At 49.3% G+C, this 23061-nt stretch overlaps 2 protein-coding genes across 4 annotated transcripts; both read left to right on the top strand.

Annotated features, from left to right (window-relative positions):
* The first annotated feature begins 930 nt into the window (after nucleotides 1-930).
* Nucleotides 931-13190, top strand: Porcn (porcupine O-acyltransferase). 3 transcript variants are annotated; one of them, XM_021249987.2, is made up of 15 exons: nucleotides 935-1336; nucleotides 1990-2162; nucleotides 3619-3811; nucleotides 4207-4250; nucleotides 4620-4801; nucleotides 4882-5012; nucleotides 5127-5144; nucleotides 6347-6361; nucleotides 6458-6583; nucleotides 6742-6842; nucleotides 8335-8411; nucleotides 8496-8559; nucleotides 8674-8759; nucleotides 9737-9847; nucleotides 12729-13190. In XM_021249987.2, the coding sequence occupies exons 2-15, from the start codon at nucleotides 2027-2029 to the stop codon at nucleotides 12828-12830; spliced, it is 1386 nt and encodes a 461-aa protein (XP_021105646.1). In that variant the 5' UTR covers nucleotides 935-1336; nucleotides 1990-2026; the 3' UTR covers nucleotides 12831-13190. The 3 variants fall into 3 exon arrangements, with proteins under 3 accessions (XP_021105648.1, XP_021105646.1, XP_021105647.1); XM_021249989.2 differs by lacking the exons at nucleotides 9737-9847; nucleotides 12729-13190 and adding an exon at nucleotides 8922-9730 and having other exon boundaries at nucleotides 931-1336; XM_021249988.2 differs by lacking the exons at nucleotides 5127-5144; nucleotides 6347-6361.
* Nucleotides 13191-13452: 262 nt separating this feature from the next.
* On the top strand, nucleotides 13453-19526 carry Ebp (EBP cholestenol delta-isomerase). Its single transcript, XM_004871935.4, has 5 exons — nucleotides 13453-14247; nucleotides 15502-15864; nucleotides 18285-18321; nucleotides 18433-18563; nucleotides 19059-19526. The coding sequence occupies exons 2-5, from the start codon at nucleotides 15537-15539 to the stop codon at nucleotides 19280-19282; spliced, it is 720 nt and encodes a 239-aa protein (XP_004871992.1). The 5' UTR covers nucleotides 13453-14247; nucleotides 15502-15536; the 3' UTR covers nucleotides 19283-19526.
* Nucleotides 19527-23061: the final 3535 nt, after the last annotated feature.

Below are 23061 nucleotides of genomic sequence, written 5' to 3'. Positions count from 1 at the left end.
TGGCCCTGGGAGAGTGGGTTCGACTTCCTTAACTCCACACAGGTAGACACTAATCTATTAAAAATCCTTTTCCTTATCTCCTGGGGTCATGGTGGGGTCCAGCTTGACCTACACTTCCTTCCCCAACCGCATCAGAGCTAAGCGCCCTGGTAGCCAATAAATGCTCCTTTGGAAGAATAGACCCTCCTTTGAAAAAAAAAGGGAGGGAAAGGGGCTTTCAAGAGCCTAGAAATAAAGTAGCATGTTCAGAAGCAGGGTCGCCTAGGTAGACAACAGGTGCTGCATAAATCCTTAGTGGTGCTGCACTATGAGCCCAAAATGATCTTTGTTGGGGCCACTGTAAGTGCTCTGTAAATGACCTCCCTCCTTTGTGATACTGGGGATTGAACCCCGGGGCACTCTACCCCTGAACTACAGCTTCGACCCTTTTTCATTTTTAAAATTTTGAAACAGGGTCTTGCTAAATTGCTCAGCACTCGAAGTTGTGAATCCCTCCTGCCTCAGCCTCGCTCCGTGCTGAAATAGCAGGCATGTTTAAATGCCCCCTGTAGAAGTGCTCCACGCTAGCCTCCTGCTCCGCAGGATTCCTTACTAGTCGGCGGGGTCACCTTCATCTAGGGTCGAGTGAGGTGGGGCGATCAGTTACCGATAAGTCAAGGGCCTGGATAAGCCAAGCGCCCAAGGCTAGCCCTCAGGGGAAACACAGACGCCTGGTGTGTGCTCTTAGGTGACAGTCATTACCTATAAATGCTCCCACTGGTTCTGGGGATGGGGAGGGTTGGAAATTCCATCAGCTGTCTCGAAGGGTGGGGAAGGTCAGACCTCGCTTTATTTGCCATCTGTGAGACTGGGACACAAGTGGAGAGGACGTGCACGGGTAAGCGTGCGGAGGAGACCAAGCCTGCCTCCCCCCTCCCCTTTTCCCATCTCTACTCCCTAGGATTAGAGATTTGGCCATTCGGAAGTTTGTTCTTCGAGATCAGAAAACCTGCTGTGGGAATGTTCGGGGCTGGAACACAACAGACCGGAAAAGTGCGCGCGCTAACATTCTGCGTGCCGACGTGCCCCGCGCCCGGATCCCCGCAACCCTGTCGCTCCTCTCTGGCGCGATCCTCCCGCTCCCTCCTCCAGGTACCCGCCCCGATCCCGTTCTCCGATTGGCCTAACCCGGCTGCCGGCCCGCCCGGGATTTAAAGGGCCAGCTCCGCCTAGCCCGCCTGGGAGCCGCTGCTGGTCCCGGCCTTGAGGCCTGCGGGGGAGGCTGCCGGGAGGAGGTGGCTACAGTGGCAGCGGCGGCGCGTCCCGGCCCCCAGGACCAAGGCTTCCTTCCTGCCAGGTAGGTCGCCAGTGGTGTGCACGCCGCGCCCTCGCCCCTATCCTTGAGCAAGTCTCCTCGTACCAATCTGAGCCATGTCCTGGGACCCCTCCGCATCACCTTCCCAGTCCCCCTCCTGGTGTGTCCCCCGCCTACATCTTCCCTCCCTGCAGCCCCTGGACCTGGGCAGGGCTTTGTTGGAGGCCTTTCGCCGGGCGGGGGTGAGATGCGGAGCGCGGAAGATGCAGGATCCTCTTCCATCCACACAAGAAGAGATGCACACAGCCCCCGAGTGTCACAGAATTCCCCCTCTGCTCTCCGCACAGAGCCACTATACCTTGGAAACCAGAGCCCCCTCCCCCTGCCCCGCTTGATCTGTGGGCCTAGAATGTACATCATTTGATCATCATTCGACCGGACTGTTCACAGCATTCAAGATACACGGGCATTCATTCACCGCGGGTCACAGCTGTGCTTGTGCACCCAGAACACCTACTCGCACGCACAGTTGGGGGCTCAGTCTAATGTACCTGATGTTCCCATCCTTCCCCAGACCCCCCAGTACCAGCTGTGGGTTGAGCAGCTCCAAATGAAACAGGATGCTCAAGTCTATTCCCTTGGGCATGGGCAGCCCCGTGGACATCCTGCTCCCTCTGTGTCCTTCCCCTTGGCAGATCTGTCCATCTGTCCACCCATTTGTGGGGGTCCACAATGGCCACCTTCAGCCGCCAGGAATTTTTCCAGCAGCTACTGCAGGGCTGTCTCCTGCCTACCATCCAGCAGGGACTTGACCAGATCTGGCTGCTCCTTGCCATCTGCCTCGCCTGTCGCCTCCTCTGGAGGCTGGGTAAGTGCCTTGCCCACCATGTGCCTGCCACCATGCCAGACCATACCATATCTGCCATGTTTGTCCATACTAAGCCACACCTCACCCTGCTACACCCTGCCATGCCAAGCTAGGTCTAGATGTGTTCAGCCCCATCAGATCCCACCACCCCCCAAGCTTCATGCCACCTTACCACATCCTACTGTGCTCAGCCACCACATGCCATACCATGCCAAGCCACATCCTATCATACCAACTCACGCCCTTCAGTATTTGTGGGCTCTAGGATTCTGGAAAGCTGAGGTTCTTGGTGAGGTCCTGAAATATCTACATCCCAAGGTTGCTCTGGAATGCTGATGTCCAGGGTTAAAGAATCTCAAAGTGCCATGGTTACAACATATGGAGATTCTGGCAAGTTGAAATTCTCACATTCTAGGCTTTCAAAATGTTAGCATTCTGGATTTCTAGAATCGGGACATGATGAGATTTCTGGATTCTAGGGTTCTGGCCAGAATCATAGCAGGCATATCCAAAGGATAAGGTTCAAAGTCCCCAAGGTTCCTATAGGATGCAGAGATTTCTGGGAATATAAAATTCAAAGGCTCTGCTGGGGGTTTTTTCTTTTAATTTTAATTGAATGTTTTGTTTTTTCCCAGGTTTGTTAGTATTAGTATTTTGTGGTGTTTGGCATTTAACCCAGAGCCTCATGCATGCTAGGCAAGCCCTGTGCCATTGAGCTACATTCTCGGCCCTCCCAGGTTTATTATTTTGACATATTTCAAAGCTACTGAAAAGTTGAAAAAAATAGTACAGGGAACATGCCTATATACTTCAACAGATTCTCCAACTGTTAGAATTTTGCCATACTAGCTTGCTTTATCTATCTGTCTATCTGCCTATCTACCTATGGTCTTCCTGAATCACTTGAATAACCTGCTGATATTATGACACTTCAGCCCAAATCCTTTAGTATGTGGCCACCAGTAAAAAGAATGTATTTTCCCACAACTATATCTTTAACCAGCACTCTCTAAAGTTTTATTGTGGATGCAGTAAATTTTTTTGAGACAGGGTCTTGCTTTGTAGTTCAGGCTGGCCTTGAACTCACTATGTAGCCCAGACTGGCCTCAAACTCATGGCAATCCTCCTACTTCAGACTCCTAAGTGCTGGAATTACAGGCATGTGCCACCACATCCCCAGATGCAATAATATTATCCAACATAAACTGATACTTGAATTTCTTCCAGGGTCCCCAGAATGTCCTTTAGAGATGTTTCTTTTTTTTAAACCCAGGCCCTATCACCCTCTCCAGCTCCGCAATATCAGTTATGGGCCCCCTTCAGTCCCCACCACATGTGACTTCTAGGCTGTTCCCTGTGCCCGTGTCTTCCTCCCCCTCCTGCCAGCCCACCAACCTTCCCTTTCTTGTTCTCTCCTTCCCACCCTCTCTCTCTCCCCTCTCTCCCTCTCCCGAAGGATTGCCATCCTACCTGAAGCATGCAAGCACCGTGGCAGGTGGCTTCTTCAGCCTCTACCACTTCTTCCAGCTGCACATGGTCTGGGTCGTGCTGCTGAGCCTCCTGTGCTACCTCGTGCTCTTCCTCTGCCGACACTCGTCCCATCGTGGCGTCTTCCTCTCTGTCACCATCCTCATCTACCTGCTCATGGGGTACGGCTGTGCTTCCTCATCCTCTCGCTGTGGGAAGAAGTGTGGGTGGCCCCCTGTGGTACCTGACATGGTCGTTCAAGATGGGGAAGTTTGGAGAGTCCAGGGAGAAAGAAGGGTGTCTGAGAGAGTTGTTCTAGGCAGAGGTACTAAATGGGGAGTGTGCAGTGTTGCCAGAGGAGGGGACCTGCAAGGGTTGTCCTTCCACCATGCTGCACAGGACAGGTGGGTGTGGGCTTCCTCTGGAGGAGGGAGCCTGGGACAACTTTCCTTCATGAGGTTGTGCAGCACAAGGGAATGGGGAGTCCTCTGGGCAGCTTGGTGCTCCCCCTCCATGTCCCCCCATGATCTTAGGCCATGGGGGCTGTGGGGCCAAGACCAGGACCTTTTCCCCTCAGTGAGATGCACATGGTGGACACCGTAACATGGCACAAGATGCGAGGTAGGTTAGCCCTGCCCCAGCCCTCCTGTCCCCTCCACAATTCCTCATTGGCCTCAACCTGAGTCTTTCCTCCACTTCTCTCCCTCATCCACCACCCAACAATGCAGGCCTGACATTCCCCTTGCCTCTGGGTCTCTCTACCATGTTTTCCCCCACAAGTCTGAGTGTCCAATGTTATATATGTGCCTGACATCTTTGAGTAAGGGTGTCTCCCTGTCCTGGCTCATTTGTCCACCTGCCTGTCTATCCCTGTGCCTGCGTCCCTGCTCTCGTACCCCCTTTTCCTCACATCTGTCACTTGGTGAACCCTCTCCCTCCGTGCTGACCTGCTCTCTTGCCCATCCACTTGACCATGGGCCCCACACATAGGGGCCCAGATGATTGTGGCCATGAAGGCGGTGTCTCTGGGCTTCGACCTGGACCGAGGCGAGGTGGGTGTTGTGCCCTCACCTGTGGAATTCATGGGCTACCTCTACTTCGTGGGCACCATCGTCTTTGGGCCCTGGATACCCTTCGACAGCTACCTACAGGCTGTCCAAGGCCGCCCACTGGTGAGGTCCTGGGTAGACAGGTGGGCAGGGACTGTGGGAGCCACCAGAGGGCAGTGCTCATGGAGCCTTCATCCCCACAGAGCCGCCGATGGCTACAGAAGGTGGCCCGGAGCCTGGCACTGGCCCTGTTGTGCCTTGTATTGTCCACTTGTGTGGGCCCTTACCTCTTCCCCTACTTCATCCCCCTTGATGGTGACCGCCTCCTTCGCAAGTGAGCACAGCCTTTGAGGCCCCAGCCCAGCAGTGAGGGGGTTGGGTAGGGGCCTGGGGTCTCCCCAATTCTGAGCCTGTCTCTTAATACTTCTGTCCTCTTCTGTTGCTACAGCAAGAAACGCAAAGCCAGGTAAATGAGGGCAGGTGCTAAGGGCGAGTGGGGTGCCTAGGGGTGGGGCAGGGCCTAGGACCACTTGCTTCCGGAAGTCTGAATCTACCTGACCTTCCACCCCATGACTAGACAGAGACTGACCAAGATTGGCTCTGTGACTGTATGTGACTGACACTGCGACACATACTATGTGTCTGGCTGTCCATTTGTTCATCTCTTTCATCATTAGGAACAAGTTATGTGCCCAAAATTGGGAGTGACAAGTGTGCATTAGTTGGTGACTCTGGCCTATCTGTGACTCTGGCTAGGGGGATATATGGGTTGTTTGCCTATGGCCCCTGACTCCCCCATATGTGGAACTGAGAGTTCTGGCTGGCTGGCTGTGTCATTGTCACTGATGGGGTGTGTGGCTGTCATTGGATAGGGTAGATCTGAGTGGGTGATTCTGGCTTGGTGGTCACTCTGGTCTGACTGTAGCATGCTGTGTGCCTGTCTGATTGATCCCGCCTGTGTGTCTGCTGTCTCTGACTGCTTGGTATTGGCTAGCCGCTGGGTTGTGACCAACTAGGAACCTGCACCTGTCTGTAGGACTGACTGGCTGCCTCTGCTTTGACCTAGGATTGGCTCTGGCTGTGTGATTGTATGGCCTCTCCCCCCTTCACTGGCTGCTAATTATGTCTGCTAATGAATGAGTTTCCAAAAAGTCCAGTGACTTGACCACTGTCACCCAGCTAAGCAGCCAGGCATGAATCCCAGGCCTATTTTCAGACCTTATGCTTTGACTGATGCAGGATGCTGCCTGGTTTTGGCCATATCTGATTGTAAAATTGACAGAATGTGTATGTGTACATGCATCTGTGTGTGTATGGTTTGTTTTCACACATGCTAAATGGTTCAGAGCATCACTAAAGGGTTTTGACTGACTTATGGTTACTGAGTCTGATGAGAGGTTCAAGGCTGGGAGTCTGATAGCCTTTGTGGCTGGTGGTGTGGTGTTTTAGCTTGCAGGGCTGTGTCAGATCATAGGACAGCTCGTGCATCTGTGTGGGCCACGTGAAACGAACCACCTGCCAGTGTATGTCTGCGTGTGACTATCATAGGCTGCTTCTTTTGCCACTACATTTCTGTCTGTCTTGTCTATGAACAACTCAGCCCAGTCTTCAAGACCTCTCTGTCTTTTCTTTCCTCTCTGCTGCCTTCCTGACCCCTGGGGGCCCTAGGGGCACCATAGTAAGGTGAGTCCACCGAGCCGGACCGGGGATGGTGACACCTGGTGGGGTGTCATGGGGGCCCTAGGCTCATGCCTCTCTCCCCTACCCCTTCCTCTCCAGGTGGCTGAGAGCCTACGAGAGTGCAGTCTCCTTCCACTTCAGCAACTATTTTGTGGGCTTTCTGTCTGAGGCCACAGCCACGCTGGCAGGGACCGGCTTCACCGAGGAGAAGGATCACCTGGAATGGTGGGAGTGACTGAGGGCTCACTCTTCCCCATGGTGCTGCCTAGGGGAGCTGCAGGGAGGAGGGAGGGTGCTCCCAGGGGAGGGAACAGCGAGACAAAAGTGCAGCAGCCAGATGGGTTGAGATCCCAATTGGATTTGCATGGCTCTTTTGCCCACAGGGACTTAACAGTGTCCAGGCCACTGAATGTGGAGCTCCCCCGGTCAATGGTGGAAGTTGTCACAAGCTGGAACCTGCCTATGTCTTATTGGCTAAATAACTGTGAGTCACCAAGTCACCACTGCAGGGGAGTTGGTAATCCAGGAGGCCTGGTCACATATTTATATAACAGACATTTACTGAGCAACTGCACTGGGCACCAAAGATACAGCAGGAACAAAAAAAAAAAAAACCACACAGTCACTGCCCCAGTGGAACTGCCATTTGGTGGTGGGACATAATAAGAAAAAACTACACTAGTTCAGATGTAGGCCAGGCATGGCGGTGCATGCCTGTAATCTCAGCATTTGGGAGGCTGAGGCAGGAGGATCGCCATGAGTTCAAGGCCTGCCTGGCCTACATAATGAGTTCAAGGCCAGCTTGGCCTGATAGTAAGACCCTGTCTCAAAAAAATTTTTTAGATGTAATAAATGTATCAAAATTCAAGGTGAGAAGTGTTACAATGAAATAATAAAAACCTCAAATTATAAATAAAGAGCAAGATAAAACATAATAGGAAGTAGGGAGATAGATCTTTCTCAAATGGGAAGGGGATCAAGAGATGGAGGGAGGGGCCCGGGGATTTAGCTCAGTGTTAGCTGCCTGCCTTGAATCGGGAGGTCCTGAGTTCGATCCCTGGTACCAAAAAAAAAAAACAAAAGAGATTGAGGATGTGACATCTGAGGAAGGTGAGGGATAAAGGAATGCAGATATGTGAGGGAGAAATTCAACAGATGAAGAAGCAGCAGGTGCAAATGCCCTGAGGCAAGAGCTTGCTTGGTGTGTGAAGAATGAATGGCAAGGTCATTTTGGTCTGGAGGTGGAGCTCATGCTTAGTTCGTGCCAGGCCCTGGGCTCCATCCCTAGCATCATGGAGTTGGGGGAGAAGGGAAGAAGGTCGCTGGGGAGGGCAGAGTAAGTCAGGATGCCAGTGCTAGGACACAAGCTCCAGGAGGTCCTGTAGGGCCATGTGGGCCATGGAAAGGCCTTTGGCTTTTTCTCCAAGGGTGACAGGAGTTACTCAGGGCAGGGCTCCATGTTGTAACAGGATCCCTCTGGCTGCTGGGGAACAGACTGAGGGCAAAGATGAGGCCAGAACCAGCAGTCCAGGCCAGCGACAGTGGTGGCAGCAGGTCACAAGGACAGGAGGTATAAATTCTAAAGGTGGAGCTCAGGGGATTCGCTAAAGATTCAGATTAAGGGAGATTGCAGATCCAGGGTGATTCTGAGCCATGTGCCCTGAGGTCCCTGAACTGAATTTGGGAAGACTGTGGGAGGAGCAGGCAGCCAGGGAGGTTCAGAAGCTAGGATTTGGGCAGGTGAAGATGGAGATCATCATCAGGACTTTAATCCCAGGGGCCCCAACCAATTGTGGGTGTTCTCATCCTGCTTGTGGCTCTTGGGAATGGCACCAGGAATCTCTGAAGAATCCTGACCTGGGCCTGGGACTTAGCTCAGTGGTTCCGCTGCCTGCCTCAAAAGTGGAAGGACCTGAGTTTGATCCCCAGTACCAAAAAAAAAAAAAAAAATCCTGACCTGCATCTCTCCCGTCCAGATGTTTTCAAGAATGCTCTCCGCCTGGGCACCTTCTCAGCCATACTGGTCACCTATGCGGCCAGCGCCCTCCTGCACGTGAGTAAGGTGGAGTGGGATGGGGGCACTGGGTGGGTGGCAGGGCCTCCTCCTCACTCATTTCCTTGCCCCCTGGGCTCCCAGGGCTTCAGCTTCCACTTGGCTGCGGTACTGCTGTCCTTGGCGTTTATCACTTATGTGGAGCATGGTGAGTGCCCGACCTGGTTCAGCAGGCAGACTGAAGGTCCAAGGTCCATGGGAGGCCTGGAGCCACTGTCCCCTAAGGCTAACCTGATCCCCTTACCTCCCCGCACTGCCCCAGTCCTCCGGAAGCGCCTGGCTCAGATCCTCAGTGCCTGCGTCTTGTCAAAGCCATGTCGACCAGACTGTCCACACCGGCATCGCTTGGTGAGGGTTCTGCCTGGGGAACCTCATTCCCAGCCCTCCCCCTCAGAAATGTCACTTCTGTCTGCATTTTGTATCTGTCATAGGGTGCCCAGATTCCTTTTCTGGTGCCAGAGCCATCCCTGTATCCTCACCTCTATTCACTAGCATTTGTTTCTCTAATAGGCATTTATTGAACACCTGCTGTATGTACACGTGGCACATGTGCCCTCAGTGAACACTCACTGAGCACCTGCTGGTTTTAGGTTGCTGGAGATACAGTGGTGAACAAAACAGGCCAAAGTCTGGCCCAACGGGACAAACATTTTAACAGAGGAGAGAATAAAGTGAAAATTAAGTTAATGAAATCTAATATTAGTCAGGTTGTGAATAGTGCTAAATATAGGGCAAGGGAGTGGGAAGTGTGAGAGGGTTCCCTTTTAAATAAGGTCAGGGACACTTCCAAGGTAAGGGGACTTTAGGGAAGGAGGTGAGGGAGAGAAGCATCCCAGGCTGAAGAGACCCCCATGTGGAGGAAAATGGGAGCATGCCTGCAGTCTGAGGAACCATGAGAGGCCAGTGTGGCTGGAGCAGAGTAACGCAGGGGAGATGTGGGCCCTCCAGGTCATAGCGGGGACTTGTTTTTGTTTTGTTGTTGTTACTCTGTTTGGCCTAAGAAATACCGACAACGTCACATAGTTTGTGTCCATGTGGGACCAGTGTTCATCACCTTAAAACCCTTGCTCAAAGCCCCACCATTCTTGCTCCTCCACTTGAACACTTGCATCTCTTCCAACCCGGACGTCCTCATGGTTCACAACACCCTCGCCCTCTGAGCTCCCTTAAGAGGCTCCCTGAACCATCTCTTTCCCGTCTCACCTGGGCATCCCTATTCCTGGGACCCACAGTGCCTTGCGAATCCTGCTGGGTTTCCCTGTGCAGGCGGCGGTGGGGACAGTGAGTAGGTACAGCTACCAAGCATGTCCATCTGTCCCCCACAGGGCCTGGGGGTGCGAGCCTTAAACTTGCTCTTTGGGGCCCTGGCCATCTTCCACCTGGCCTACCTGGGCTCCCTGTTTGATGTTGATGTGGATGACACCACAGAGGAGCAGGTGAGGTGGGGCCCTGGGCTGGAGGGAAAACCAGGAATGGCACTTCCTGTTCATGGGAAACTTGGGGACAGGGAGAAGGAGGGAGGAGCTCCTCAGTCCTATTTCTTAGCATGTGCAGTGAGTGTGCTTCACCCTCCCTTTCTTAGTGTCCCTCTGTTTGAGTTACAGTGTTTGCTCTTTGAGAGAGATGTGGAAATTTATTTATTTTCCTTTCAAAATTTATTATAGGATGGGTGTTGTGATGCATGCCTATAATGCCAGCAAAATGGGAAGCTCAGGCAGGAGTATCACAAGTTTGATCCCAGCCTGGGTAACGAAAGGACTTAGTGAGAAACTCTCATAAATAAATAAATAAATAAATAAATAAATAAATAAATAAATAAAAAGGTCCGGGGATGTAGCTCAGTGTGACGGTTCTGGGTTCAATCCCCAAACAAACAAAAAAAATCATTTTGTAAAGATGGTGTACAAAACCCAGGTTTACTTTTTAATTATTTATTTATTTAATTTTCTGTTGTTGTTTTGAGATGGGGACTCACTATATAGCCCAGGCTGGCCTCAAACTTGGAGGCACTTGCGAGGCAGGCGGCAGAAACACTGAGCTAAATCCCTGGCCCCTTTATTTTTTATTTTGAGACAAACTCTCACTAGGTCCCTTAGTTGCAGAGGCTGGACTCAACTTGGAATCCTCCTGCCTAAGCGTCTCAAAGTGCTGCCTTTACAGCCGGGTGTGGTGGTGCACGCCTGTAATCCCAACACTCAGGAGGCTGAGGCAGGAGGATTACAGTTTGAGTCCAGCCTGGGCTACACAGTGAGTTCAAGGCCAGTCTGAACTACAAAGTGAGACTGTGTCTGAAAAAAAAAATTGGCCATATGTGGTGGCGCATGCCTATAATCCTAGCACATGGAAGGTTAAGGCAGGAGGGTCTGGAATTCAAGGCCAACCTGGGTTACATAATGAGACTATCAAAACATGTTAAGAGGGCGGGGGATTTAGCTCAGTGGTTCCACTGCCTGCCTCACAAGCACAAGGTCCCAAGTTCAATCCCTGGTACCAAAAAAAAAAAAAAAAAAAGGTTAAGAAAAGATCTTTGAAAAAAGCAAACAAAATACTCAACAATTTAAAATTTTTATTATATATGCAAAATCTGGGCTTGCCTTCTTAAATAAAGTTCTTTTGTCGTTATTTATTGCTGAGGGTGTAACTCAGTGGTAGAGTGCTTGCCTAGCATGTGCCAGGCCTGGGTTCTATCCCCAACAGTACAAAACAACAACAAAGGAAGAAAACAAAGCTAGGCGTGATGGTGCACGTGATGGTGCACACCTGTAATCCCAGCACTGGGGGGCAGGGGGTGGGGCACTGAGGCAGGAGGATCACCACAAACTCAAGGCCAGCTCAGGTTACGTGGTGAGTTTACAGCCAGCCTGAACTATATAGCAAGACCTTGTCTCACACCCCCCCCACACAAAGAAAACAAAACAAAAAAACAATATTTAAGATATGAAGATATTCACAGGGAAGTCTTGCTCCCATCCTCTAGCCCTTCTTATAAGTAATCACTTATTCATTTTATAAATATATCCTTCAAAATGTTGACCATATCAAGCAAATATAAAGATATATTTTAATTCCCTCCCCTAGAGTTTTTAACCTAAAGGCAACACATGAATGACACTGTTCTACAATTTCTAAAAGTCTTCCACATCCGTACATAGTGTCCCCATTCATTTTCCATGGTGAAAATGTGACGGTTTAATTTGTCCCTGACTGGTAGACACTCAATGGTCCCTGTGAAGCTGCAGTAGAAGCCCTTGTGCAGTATCCATGTGGCTTCACACAGGTGCAAACGGTCTTCAGGCTCTGCTCCTGAGCACTGAACTGGAGAGGTGACTTTCTGCCCTCCCACCAGCACAGACTCTTGGATATGGTTGCCACTTGGATAGGAGTAAGATTGTGAGTAAAGCTGAGCATGTTTCTGTGCTTAAGAGCCATTTGATTTTCCTTTACTGGGATGGCTTACTCCCTGTGGTAATTTCTTGGCTTTTACAAAAAATTGACTTCTAGTACCTCTTTATATATTGGAGATTACAGGTCAGAAAGTAGGATTGCACTGTCTTGTTTAAAATGATTTTTTTGGTGGTGCTGGGAATCAAACTCAAGGCCCCATGCATGCTAAAGACACAGTAAACTACACCCTCAGCCCCTTAAAGTGATTGTTTTTGGCAGTGCTGGGGATGGAACCTAGGGCCTCATGCATGCCAGGCAAGTGCTCCACTGCTAAGCTACATACCCATCCCCTTTAAAATGACATTTTTAGGGCTGGGGATTTAGCTCAGTGGCACCGCACCTGCTTTGCAAGCACAAGGTAATGAGTTCGGTCCCTGATACTGAAAAAAATAAAATAAAATGATTTTTTTTTATAGCGGGAGTCAAACTCAGGGCCTCACATGCTAGCCAGGCAGGCGCTGTGCCACTGAGCTACATCCCCGGCAAAATGATCTTTTTTTTTTTTTTTTGAGACAGGGTCTCACTATGCAGTTCAGGTTGACCTTGAACTTGCAGCAATCCTCCTGCCTCAGCCTCCCTAGTGCTTGGCTTACAGGCATGCACCACCATGTCCAACTGAAATGATTTTTCCCCCCCGGTACCAGGGATAGAACTCAGGACCTTGCACTTGCCAGGCAAGTGTGGCACCACTGAGCTAAAACAATTTTTAAAGAAAACAAAAACTGTGTTTGGTCACTTTTCACATGTGCCCAGGGCCTTTTATCCCCTAGGGATGCTGAGAAGTCACAGAAATGTCCTTGGGCAGAGGATGGGTTTTGCTGAGACCCCATTTGTTCTTGCTGAGTGAAACCATCACCTCTTTTTCTCCCACAGGGCTACGGCATGACATACACTGTCCACAAGTGGTCCGAGCTCAGCTGGGCCAGTCACTGGGTCACTTTTGGATGCTGGATCTGCTATCGTCTCATAAGCTAACGCATAGGACCCCCCCATAACCCCTCAAGATCCCTCCTTAGGGAGCCAGCTCTGATCAGGGATGAGGAAAGGCCCTCTACTCCCAGACCGCTCTCCATTCTTGACCCCCAAACACTTGCCCTACACACACACACACACACACACACACACACACACACACACACACACACACACACACACACAGCGTTCCCATGCCTGTCAATCCCCACCCCCTACAAGGCAGGAAGGGGTGATCCCTCCTGGGGCCTAGGGGTGGGGGATACTTGGGAAGCAGAGAGGGAGAGATGCAGGGCCTCCCTGCCTGCCTTCCTTCTTTTTATATACAGTTTGTTATTGTCAAATAAAAGAGGCAATATACTATAGGGTCTTTCTTCACTGCTCAGAGGGGAATAGGAGTGAGGAAAAGGGTACTGCTCGAATAAAAAGTTTGGAAAGGAAACCATCATGAGGGAGCCGATTGTGATTGGTGCATGGTTGATTTATAACTTGTGATTGGATGATGAGGCTGAGGATGGCAGGCTTCTGGTCCTGATGGATTTGATTGGAGCGGGAAGGACTGCATGGCTGCATGGGGGGCGGGGGGCTTGTGCTAATTGGCCAGAAAACTGAAGGATTCCTATCATGCTTGGTTGCCCTGACTGAGTTAAGAGGGAAGGCAAGGCAGAGGGCGGAATGATGCTTATTGGTCCTTGGGACTGAGGGCTGTGGGTTCTAATGGGATGGAAGGTCTGGGATGGCTCTGGGTTTTGACTGAGTGCCGGGTCTAGGTGCTCACTTGTTTAGCGTTATGACGTTGTGGTTGGCTTTTTAGAATTGGCATAGTTGAGTGTCTCCGTGCCAATTGGCCAGCCGGACTGAGGGGCCTGGGTTCTGATTGGGTTTTCTGAGTTTAAGTCGGTAGAGGCGAGAATGACAGCAACTCTAAGGACTGAGTAGTTCTGAGCGCTGAAGGGCTTAGGGGGCCAGGGGGCGGGGCCTGGGTTTTGCAGGGCGCCGCGTGTGATCTGCCCTTCGAGTTCTAGTTTCCTCACGTTAGGACTGAGACCTGGTCTGGCAACTGATCAGTTTCCTAGAAAACCACAGCAGAGGTGAAAGAACAACTCAACGCCGCAAAAGAAAACTCAATGTACATCTTAATTATTCCCCGCCGTGATCGATTAGGGGGATGAAGAAATCCAGAACGCCTGCAGAATGACCACAGGCTAAAAACGCCCACCAACCTGTTCCTGACTGAACCTCGGCCAACCACGAGAGTGGCACCACGGGGCAGTCGGCACACGAAGAGCTCTTATTGGCTGGAGACGCCCTCCCGCCTACCCATTGGCAAGCTCCAATTAAACGGGGAGGAGGGTCTGGCGAGAGCCGCCCAGAGCGTCGGGAGTCCGTGGGGAACGGCCGCTGAAGTCGTGCGGCTCAGGTGAGTGTCCCCCGCCGCTCGCGAGCTCGGTCCCCAGCGCTCCACCGCTCAGCAGCTGGCTCTCACCCTGCCTCCCAGAGTCCCCGGCTCCTCGCGGTTATCCGGGTGACCCGCCCTCTCGCTGGGCCCCTGAGCCGACAGGTCCTGACTGATTTGTGGGTTCCTGATGGAGCTCCTTTTCCTAGCGGGGCTCCGCACGAGACCTCAGCTTTTCCCACTCTTCGCATGGGTCGGCGGCGTTGTGTGCTATCGCGGAGCGGCTCTGGCTTTCCGAACGCTGAGCTGAAGCTCAGGCTAGTCTCTTGCTGGATCCACTGTGGTTTGCAGGATCGCGGGGTTTTGTTTTCGAGACTGAGTCTTGCTATGCAGTCCAGGCCGGCCACGAACTCGCAGCGATCGTCCTGCCTCGAGTGTTTTTCGTTGAACTGTGCAAGACACTGGGCTCTACAGTAGTCCCAGACCTGGTTTCTGTGCCTTGCCACCAAACTGAGCCATCCTGAGTTCTGGGACCTGGTTTAGTGACAGTGACTCCCTTATCACACTGACGAATGAGGACTGGGATCAGGCTGGGTTCCTGTGTGTCCCTCGGTGGATTGTGACCAGAGAGGGCTGAACTCAGGTCTGTTTCCTGTAATTACAGCTACCAGAGGGGCTGGAACAAACTTTCAGTCTTTGTGTGGCCTTATATTTTAGTCATGTTTCTAACAGCGTGCAAAAAGATTGACTTTTTTTTAAGATTAAATTGTTTAAAAAATGAAAAAAAAATTTTTTTAAAAGATTAAATTGTTGTTGGGCGGGGGATTTAGCTCAGTGGTGCCACCCCCTGCCTCGAAAGCACAAGGTCCTGAGTTCAATCCCTGGTACCCCCCCCAAAAAAAAAGATTAAATTGTTATTGTTTTGGTTTTATGAGACAGGGTCTCACTATGTAGTTAGGCTGACCATGAACTCATTTTGTAGCCCAGGCTGGCCTGGAATGTGGAGTGAGCCTCCTGCTCCTGCCTCAGCCTCCTGAGTGCTCTGAACACAGGCATGCACCACCATGCCTGGCAAGATTAGATTATTTTTAATCCAAGCTGGACAGTGGTAGCACACTCCTGTAATCCCAGCAGTCTGGGAGGCTGAGGCAGGAGGATTACTAGTTTAAGCCCAGCCTGAGCAATTTAGTGAGACCCTATTTATAGTCAGTCTGTTAACTGGTAAACTCAATTTTATTTTTCATAGCAATTATCTCACTCTGCTTTTTGTTTGTCTAGGTTTTTCAGTTCCTTTTTTCCTCCTGTCTGTCCACATGCAGTCATCAGCCCATAGAGACATGGCCAGCACCAGCACAGTCCCCTCGCACCCTTACCGGCCTCGGGACCTGAGGCTGGACCACTTTGTGCCTAATGACCTTCCCGCCTGGTATATCGTGACTGCCCTGTTCTCCGTCTTTGGGGTACTAGCCGTGACCATGTGGCTGTTGTCCAGTCGTGCTTCAGTTGTCCCACTGGGGACATGGCGGAGACTGTCCCTGTGCTGGTTTGGGATGTGTGCATTCATCCACCTGGTAATTGAGGGCTGGTTTGCTGTCTACCACGAGGCCATTCTTGGAGACCAAGCCTTGTTATCCCAACTCTGTGAGTTTTGGGTTTTTGTGCTGGGTGGTGGTGGGGGGTTCAGGGCACAGGTTGGCTTGGATTTTACTCACCCATCAATTCCTCCATTCATCTCTTTTAACATTTTATGTAGCCTTTTGCATATATATTCACATGGGTGGAAAAAACATTTAAGCCAGGTGTGGTGGCCCAAGTCTATAATCTCAGCACTTGGGAGGCAGAGACAGGAGGATCACTGTGAGTTCAAGGCCAGACTGAACTGTGTAGTGAGACCCTGTCTCAAAAAATTTAAAGATATATGTGTTAAAATCTGCCTTGTATCTACCAAGTTGCCCCCAAAACTACTAACAACTGTTAATTCTGTTTCAAAACTGGGCATGGTAGTGCACTCCTGTATTCCCAGCACTCTAGGAGACTGAGGCAAGAAGATCACAAATTCAAACCCAGCCTGAGTAATTTAGAGACTTAGTGAGATCCTGTGTCAAAATATAAAAATTAAAAAAGGTATTTGTTTCTATGGCTGGGAATGTAGCTCAGTGGTACAATGTGTGCTTAGCATGCCTGAGGTCCTAGATTCAATCCCAGCACCAACAAAACAATTGTTTGTTGGGCTGGGAATTTAGCTCCATGGTTCTGCTGCCTGCCTCGAAAGCGCAAGGTCCTGAGTTTGATCCCCGGTACCCCCACAAAAACAACAACAATTGTTTGTTTCCTTCCAAGTTTATTTGCACATAAATTACACACAGAAACTTCAGCTTGCTCAATTTTATTTTGTCTGTTTGCTTTGAGACAGGGTCTTGCTCTGTAGCCCATGCTGGCCTTGAACTCACTATGTAGCCCAGACTGCCCTCATACTGTCAGTGACCCTTGGCCTCAGCCTCCCTAGTGCTGGGACTATAGATGCACACCAGCCCGGCAGTCTGCTCAGTTTTAAAAGGACAATAGTAGAGCTAGGCAGAGTAGCATTTACTGCAATCCCCGCTACTTGGCTGATGTGGGAAGACCTCAAATTCAAAGGCAGCCTAGGAAGTCTAATGAGCCTCTGTCCCAAAAATTAAAAAAAAAAAGGGTTAAAGATGTAGCTAGCTCAGTGCAAAGGCCCTGGGTTCAATCCCCAGTACCACTAAATAAATAGTAAAAGTAATAAAAATTAAAAGGGCAGGGGATTTAGCTTTGTGGTATAGCACTTGCCTAGCATGTGAGGCCCTGGGTTCCATCCCTGACACCACAGATAAAAGGGGGCAGATCATAGTAAATGTTCAAATATATGCAAGGTACTTAAAACAGAGGCAAGCCGCAGATGCCATGTAATTATTTTTGTTTTGTTTTGTTTTGTTTTTGAGACAGGGTCTTGCTATGTGGTTCAGGCTGGCCTCAAACTCATGGCAATCCTCCTGCCTCAGCCTTCCAGGTGCTGGGAATTACAGGTGTGCATCACCATGCTTGGCATGCCATGTAATTTTTTATCACCATTTCATTATTTTTTCCTTTTTACATAAATACTAACATGCTATATATTTCTGAATTTTTAATTTTTACATGAGGTCATTCCTCATTTCATAAAGAGCTTGCAAAGCATAGGTGCTATAAATTCCTTGACTTGTGCAATACTAAAGGGCAGTCTTCTTCTGTGTTGACAATACTCTCTTTCAGCTTCATGAATAAAGCTGCTATGAACATTCTAATACATGTCTTTGTGTTGATCTTTGCTTTCATGTCTCTTGGATAAATATATAGAAAAAGAATAGCCAGGTCTTATGGTAGGTACATATATAACTTTATGAAAAATTACCAGGGCCGGGGATTTAGCTCACTGCCGCCTGCTTTGCAAGCACAAGGTCCTAAATTGGATCCCCAGTACCAAAAAATAATACCAGGGGCTGGGGTGTAGCTCGGTAGAGTGCTTGCCTAGCATTGAGTGAGGCTCTGGGTTTTGGTTCCAGCACCATACACACACACAAAAACCTACCAAACTGTTTTCAAAAATGGTTTCTCCAGGGGCCTGGGATTTAGCTCATTGGCCCTCTGCCTGCCTGGAAAGCACAAGGTCTTGAGTTCAATCCCCAATACCAAAAAAAAAAAGGTTCTCTATATTCTATCCCCACCAGCAGAATAGGAGAGTTCTAGTTCCTCTGCATTCTCACCAATGCTTGGTGTGGTCAGGTGTTTCCTAAACTTTAGTCATTCTAGTGGATGTGAGTGATAACTCCCTTATGGCTTTAATTTGCTTTTTTCTTACTGATTATTGAAAGTTTGCACACTTTCCCTACCTTAATTGGCCATTTGGCAATCCTTTTTTGTGTGTGTGTGAAGAACTTATTCAAGTCTGCTGTCTCTTTTTTATTTTTTGCATTACTGGGAATTAAACCCAAGCCCCTCACTCTTTGGCTACATCCCCAGCCCTTTTTCCCACCTTTATTCTTCATATCTGTTCTCTTCAGGGAAAGAGTACGCTAAGGGAGACAGTCGATACATCATGTAAGTGTGGCCTGTGCTGGTCTGGAGAAGTGGTGAGTTGGGGTGTGCTAATGGGGTGCGGTATGGGCAAAGCACACTGACACCAGTGTTCCTTCCCCCATCCTTCCACAGCAGTGACAACTTCACCATCTGTATGGAGAGCATCACAGCTTGCCTGTGGGGACCACTGAGCCTATGGGCGGTGATTGCCTTTCTCCGCCAGCAACGCATCCGCTATATCCTACAGCTCGTGATCTCTTTGGGTGAGGAGAGGGCCTGTGCTGGCACTAAAGGGGCTGGTGCTCCCCTGAGGGGGGTGCGTCTCCATGGTGGTGTCCATCCAAGGGTGCACCAGAATGACAAAGCCTGGGAAGTCCCAGAACAGCCATGAATTCTTGCTGGGTGTGGTGGCGCACACCTGTAATCCCAGCACTCAGGAGGCTAAGGCAGGAGGATAACCATGAGTTTGAGGCCAGCCTGGGCTACATAGAAAGACCTTGTTTCAAAAAAACCAAAAACAAAATTCTGGAGCTATGAGCGCTCCTGAGTTCAGAAATTGTCAGTGCTGTGCTTTCTGAAATTCTTACTTTCCTGATTTCTCAGATTTTCAGCTGTGTGAGTTCAGAATTCTTGGCTCTCTGATTATGGGATCCTGAGCTCAGAGATCTTGATGGATGACTGGGAAATGCCTCACAGTAGGGAATCTGGGTTAGCCACCTCCTCCTCACTTGGGCTTTTCCCCTTTCTGCCTCTCACAGGCCAGTTCTATGGGGATGCTCTCTACTTCCTCACAGAGTACCGTGATGGATTCCAACACGGGGAGCCGGGCCACCCCATCTATTTCTGGTTTTATTTCTTCTTCATGAATGCCCTGTGGCTGGTGATACCTGGAATCCTCATTTTTGATTCCATGAAGCAGCTCTCTGGGGCCCAGAGCGCACTGGACACCAAGATGATGAAAGCCAAGAACAAACAGAACTAATGAATGGAGGACTGGACCAGAAGAGAGGCCGAGAGATGCTCCCATCTGCCGGGAGAGTCCAGTCCTGCTCCACAAGGTGGAGGGGCACTCAGGCTGATGGTGAGCACACAAAGGGCCAGAGACTGGAAAGAGGGGCTATGTGGAGCTACTGCTAGGAGCCACTGGGAAAAAGATATAAGAGAAGGCAGGAGGTCTGTGATGGTGGCAGTTTTTAAAATCAGGAAATAAAAGATCTTAACTCTAACATTGAGAGATCTTCATTTACTAATCCCAGGGATGCTCTGTGGCTAACCCCACAGGTCCTTCCATCACTCAGTCATTCACAGACTTCCATCGCCACATACACCTGCTATCTCTGACTTCATGAACCTCAGCCTGTCCCCACACACATCATTCACCCTACACACCCCATCACCCACCGCAGGGACTCCATCTTCAACACCTCTCAGGCTGCCACAACAAAATGCCAGCCAGGGGGTGGCTAAAACGACAGAAATTAATATTCTCAATTCTGGAGCTAGTCACGACATCAACAGCTTAGGTTTCTTCTGAAGCCTCTCTCCTTGGCCTGTAAGTGGCTGATTTCTGTTTTCACTTGTTTTTTTTTCTCTGTGCCCTCAGGCCCCTGGCTTCTCTATGGGTGTACAGATTGCCTCTGAGAACATCAATCAGATTGGATTAGGGCCCTGGCCTCCAAATATAGTTACATTCTAAATTACTGGGGATTAAGGCTTCAACATATAAATTCTGCTCTGGGCCTCCGCAAATTCATGACCTTCCCGAATGCAAATTACATTCACCTCCATCTTGACAGCTCAAAATTCTCCCATTTAGGCATATTTTTGTGGTGCTGGGGGCAGGGAGGAGGGCTGAATCCAAGACCTTACATATACTAGGCAAGCACTCTACCACTGACCCCTACCCTAAACCCCATATTAACTTTAAATCTCAAGTCTCATCTAAATATCATCTAAAGTGTGGCTGAAAGGAGGTATGAGTCATCCCGAGGCAAAAATTCCTTTGTAGCTATGAACTTGTGAAACCAGAACAGTTTTCTGTTTGCAAAATACAGTGGTACAAGAGACCTAAGATGGATAGTCCCTGGAGGCAAGGGAATTGAAGTCCATTAAGATAGTTAAAAGCTTGATCCAACTTCCCCAAATAAACGTTATCATGTAATCTAAACATGCACTAATAAAATGGAATTTTTAAAAAGATATTCCCATTCCACAAAAGAGAGATCGCAGTGAAAAAGGGATCACAGGTCCCAAGTAAGTCCCAAATCTAATAAGGCAAATTCTGTTTGATTGGAAGGCTTGAGAGTCATCCTCTTCGGCTGGATGCTCTTCTCTGGGCCCATTAGGGTGCAGGCCCCACTTCTGAGCCCACTGGGGCAGCAGCATGGCTCTCAGCCTCAGGAGGCAGCCTGACCCACTGAAACCCTCCAGAGCCAAGCTGGAGACAGCCCTGCCATTGGGATCACTTTGCCTTTATCTGGAAAGATAATACTGTGCTCCTGCAGTCAGTGAACTCTGGTTCTGACCTGTATGATTACAAACACCCCATAGCCCTCTCATTTTGTGCTATCTCTTCTCCTTTGTCCTAGCTGGCCAGCAGGCCGGTTCCCCTCCACACCTGGCATCTGCTAAAATAGCTGATTAGATGAGGGAGGTGCACCCACAGTCTCTAAGGAATGACTGTCTGGCCACACCCTAGACTTTCTCGCCAGAACAGTTTTTGCAATACTAAGTAGCTTGATGATTTTCTGAATCTTCACATTCTTGTTCCTTTTTGCTTAACACTTCCTTTTTCTTTTTTTTTTAACACTTCCTTTTTCAACCAATCTTTCCCCTCTTGCATTTTTCTCTAAGCATCAAGGAGAAGTCTACATCTTCAACACCTTGCCTAGAAATCATCTCCGCTAAATACCCAAGTTCATCACTCAGAACACTAGAATAAATTCAGCCAAGTGTTTTGCCTTCCTTCCAGTTTCTAATAACATGTTCCTCATTTCCATCCGAGGCCTCACCAGAAGGCCCTTTAACATCCATATTTCTACCAACAGTCTTTTTATTCTTTTCTTTATTATTATTAAATTTTATTTTATCCCATTCCCCCCTCAAGCCAACTCCCCTCCCTATGTACAAAAGTTTGTCTCCGTTGTCTTTTCAAGGCAATTGTCTTAGTTTTTCAAGTTACTAGTAATAAGATAGTACAAATAGGGTGGGTTATAAACAAATTTATCACAGTTCTAGTGATTGGCACTGGGAGATTTGGTATCTGTTTTTTGTTTGCTTTGGTTTTTTTGTTTTTGGGATTTTTGTTTTTGTTTTGAGACAGGGTCTCGCTGTGTTTCAGGCTAGCCTCAAACTCACAGCAATCCTCCTGCCTCACCTCGCAAGTGCTGGGATTACAGGGGTACTCCACCACGCCCGGCTGTTTTTTGTTTAATTTTTTTTTCTGAGATAGAGTCTCACTATGTAGCTTAGGCTGGTTTTGAACTCATGATCCTCCGGTCTCAGCCTCTCAAGTGCTGGGATTACAGGCATGCACCACCATGCCCAGGAGATTTGGTGTCTGTTGAGGGCCCACTTCTTCATAGATGGTACCTTCTTGCTGTATCCTCACAGCTGCAGAACTCTAGCCCCTTCATCCTTTTATAAGGGCATCAATCTTATTTGTGGGGGTGCCACCTTCATGCTCTCATGGCCCACCTAATACTATCACACTACGATTAGTTGTTTGTTTGTTTTTTGGTACCGGGGAATCGAACTCGGGGACCTTGTGCTTTCGAGGCAGGCAGCGGAACCACTGAGCTAAATCCCCTGCTGTTTGTTTGTTTTTTGGTACTGGAAATTGAACTCAGGGCCTTGTGCTTGCCAGGCAGGCTCTGTGCTGCTGAGCTACATCCACAACCCTGGGATTAGGTTTTAACAAAGGAATTTTGGAGGGATTCAGACCATACATTCGGACCATAGCTACAACCTAGGCTCTCTTCCCTTGCCTCCCCTCCCCTCCCCTCCTCTTCCCTTCCCTTTTCTTTCTTTTTTGGTGCTAAAGATGGAACCCAAGTCCTCATGTGCACTAAGCAAGCACTCTGCCACTGAGCTATACCCCCATCCCATAATCTATGCTTTTTCTAATATGTCCTTCAACTCTTCCAGCTTCTGCACATTACCCTGTTTCCAAGCTACTTTTGCATTTTTATATATTTGTTTCAGTAGCAGCCTGGTACCAAAATCTGTATTAGTTTGCTAGGATTGCCATAACAAAGTGCCACAGACCGGGTAGCTTAAACTGAAATTTAGAGCCAGGCATGGTGGCACATGTCTGTAATCCCAGCACTTGGAAGGCTAAAGCAGGAGGATTGGCACAAGTTTGAGGCCTACCTGTGGTACATAGTTCAAGGCCAGCCTGAACTACATAGCAAGACCCTGTCTCAAAAACTGTAGCAGACACCTCTGCCCAGTATTAGCAGGCTATAGTGGCACAAGCTTCTTGCCCCTCCATAATTTGGCTGTGTTACATTGGAAGTAGCAGAGCTTAGAGCTTCCCTGAGTTCACTTCCAGTCAAGGTCAACTGACTCCAACTAAATTCTTCCCCTCTTAATTAACCGTTTGTTCTCTTCAGCAAAGATATGCTTGTGCCCTCATTCTACAGTCCTGCCTGCTTGATACTTGTTATTAGCAGGTGTCCCAAGGCCTGCCCAGCTTTCCCCCCTTCCCATACTTATAATGAATAAACACTGGATGTCCTGAGAGTCCTTTGTCTTTGCTGC

This window comes from Heterocephalus glaber, unplaced genomic scaffold (genome assembly GCF_053883595.1).
Source record: "Heterocephalus glaber isolate CG9 unplaced genomic scaffold, H.glaber_assembly_v1.0 deba00001546, whole genome shotgun sequence".
NCBI classification, from domain to species: Eukaryota; Metazoa; Chordata; class Mammalia; order Rodentia; family Bathyergidae; genus Heterocephalus; species Heterocephalus glaber.
The sequence above is the reverse complement of the archived record's forward strand: the minus strand, read 5'-3'. Positions and strand labels throughout refer to the sequence as shown.